We start from the raw sequence: 2,500 nt of genomic DNA, 5'->3' as shown, positions 1-2,500 counted from the left end.
CGACCCAGGGATGTGTGTGCTTTGGGGACCTTTAACAGAATGTGACTGGCAGAACGGATGTTGTATGTGGAGGATGAGGGCTGCAGCAGGTGTCTCATATATGGGGAAGTGAGCCCTAAGAGGGTTTTATAAATAAGCATCAACCAGTGGGTCTTGCGACGGGTATACAGAGATGACCAGTTTACAGAGGAGTATAGAGTGCAGTGATGTGTCCTATAAGGAGCATTGGTGGCAAATCTGATGGCAGAATGGTAAAGAACATCTAGTCGCTCGAGAGCACCCTTACCTGCCGATCTATGAATTACGTCTCCGTAATCTAGCTTGGGTAGGATGGTCATCTGAATCAGGGTTAGTCTGGCAGCTGGGGTGAAAGAGGAGCGATTACGAGGGAGGGAGAGGGAGACAGAGCCTGTCATTGTCCTGTTATTGTGTATAATGGCCACTAGAGGGAGACAGAGCCTGTCATTGTCCTGTTATTGTGTATAACGGCCACTAGAGGGAGACAGAGCCTGTCATTGTCCTTTTATTGTGTATAATGGCCACTAGAGGGAGACAGAGCCTGTCATTGTCCTGTTATTGTGTATAATGGCCACTAGAGGGAGACAGAGCCTGTAATTTCTTTTGAACTTTTTAAAAATTATTTTTATTTTTATTTTTTTAAACCTTTATTCAAGTCAGTTAAGAACACATTTTTAATTTCAATGATGGCCTAGGAACAGTGGGTTAACTGCCTTGTTCAGGGGCAGAATGACAGATTTGTACTTTGCCAGCTCAGAGATTTGATCCAGGAACCTTTCGGTTACTAGCCCAACGCTCTAACCACTAGGCTGCCTGCCGTCATTATCCTGTTATTGTGTATAATGGCCACTAGAGGGAGACAGCCTGTTATTGTCAATAAATTACAGGTACTGCCTTCTAGATATAGTATTGCTCAACTAACATACACAACCAACAATTGTGTGCGTGGGTCTGTTTGTGTGTGTGTGTGTGTGTGTGTGTAGGCCCAACAGTGCTGGAGGTATTTAACACCCTGTTGAAACAGTTGAGGCTGAGTGTGGACTATGAACTGACTGGAAGCTGTGACCCGTATTGCAACAACAAGACAACTACTGACCAGGAGAGACAACTACAGGAGGCTGTCATCAAGACCATCGGTCAGTAGGGGTGTGTGTGTGTGTGTGTGTGTGTGTGTGTGTGTGTGTGTGTGTGTGTGTGTGTGTGTGTGTGTGCTTGTGTGTGTGTGTGTGTGTGTGTGCTTGTGTCTGTGTGTGTGTGTGCACGTTTGTGGGCATATCTTGATACTCTGTACGTGTTCTGTCCTTCCAGGATCCTTTGCCAACACGTTGCCGATCTACCAGAGGGCAGAGGTCATGCTGTTCATCATGGGGAAGATCCCTGTTCCTGGGATATACCCTGCCCTGGGCTCACCTATCGCTGGGTAGGTCAGAATGAATTCATGCATGTACCAGTACACCCCCTGGACAGGACACTAGTCTATCACCTGTTTCTGTAGTGAGACAGCTTGGTGTACCATTACACCCCCTGGACAGGACACTAGTCTGTCTCCTGTTTCTGTAGTGAGACAGCTTGATGTACCAGGACACCCCCTGGACAGGACACTAGTCTGTCTCCTGTTTCTGTAGTGAGACAGCTTGATGTACCAGGACACCCCCTGGACAGGACACTAGTCTGTCTCCTGTTTCTGTAGTGAGGCAGGACACTAGTCTATCTCCTGTTTCTGTAGAGTGAGACAGCTTGATGTACCAGTACACCCCTAGACAGGACACTAGTCTATCACCTGTTTCTGTCGTGTTAGACAGCTTGATGGCCAATATATCTCCTTAATGCTTCCGCTTCGATCACACCGACAGCGTCGCTGCATTTTGATACACCAGAATTAAATTAATTTCCAATGAAACGCTGCGTTTGCCTTGCAGAGACAGTTGCAGTGCGTTTGGTGCAAATGTTGGATTTCCCGAACGTCAAACTGTATTTGTAGACGGCTTGACAGACACGGTGAATGTTGAACTGTTGTTGTGTGTCCAGATACTGTACTGTTGTTGTGTACGTGTCCAGATACTGTACTGTTGTTGGGTACGTGTCCAGATACTGTACTGTTGTTGGGTACGTGTCCAGATACTGTACTGTTGTTGTGTGTCCAGATACTGTACTGTTGTTGGGTACGTGTCCAGATACTGTACTGTTGTTGGGTACGTGTCCAGATACTGTACTGTTGTTGTGTACTTGTCCAGACACTGTACTGTTGTTGTGTACGTGTCCAGATACTGTACTGTTGTTGGGTACGTGTCCAGATACTGTACTGTTGTTGTGTGTCCAGATACTGTACTGTTGTTGGGTAAGTGTCCAGATACTGTACTGTTGTTGGGTACGTGTCCAGATACTGTACTGTTGTTGGGTACGTGTCCAGATACTGTACTATTGTTGGGTACGTGTCCAGATACTGTACTGTTGTTGTGTACGTGTCCAGATACTGTACTGT

At 46.4% G+C, this 2,500-nt stretch overlaps 1 protein-coding gene across 3 annotated transcripts in view; it reads left to right on the top strand.

Annotated features, from left to right (window-relative positions):
* Positions 1 to 2,500, top strand: part of LOC116374721 (protein EFR3 homolog B) — a 60,554-nt gene that overhangs the window by 22,107 nt on the left and 35,947 nt on the right. For all 3 annotated transcript variants that reach the window (XM_031829277.1, XM_031829279.1, XM_031829278.1), the window contains exons 11-12: positions 1,002 to 1,154; positions 1,327 to 1,438. In XM_031829277.1, coding sequence (XP_031685137.1) covers positions 1,002 to 1,154; positions 1,327 to 1,438 — 265 coding nt within the window. The remainder of the gene's footprint in view (positions 1 to 1,001; positions 1,155 to 1,326; positions 1,439 to 2,500) is intronic.

This window comes from Oncorhynchus kisutch, linkage group LG7, assembly GCF_002021735.2.
Source record: "Oncorhynchus kisutch isolate 150728-3 linkage group LG7, Okis_V2, whole genome shotgun sequence".
Classification (NCBI taxonomy): domain Eukaryota; kingdom Metazoa; phylum Chordata; class Actinopteri; order Salmoniformes; family Salmonidae; genus Oncorhynchus; species Oncorhynchus kisutch.
This window is presented reverse-complemented; position numbering and strand designations above follow the sequence as displayed.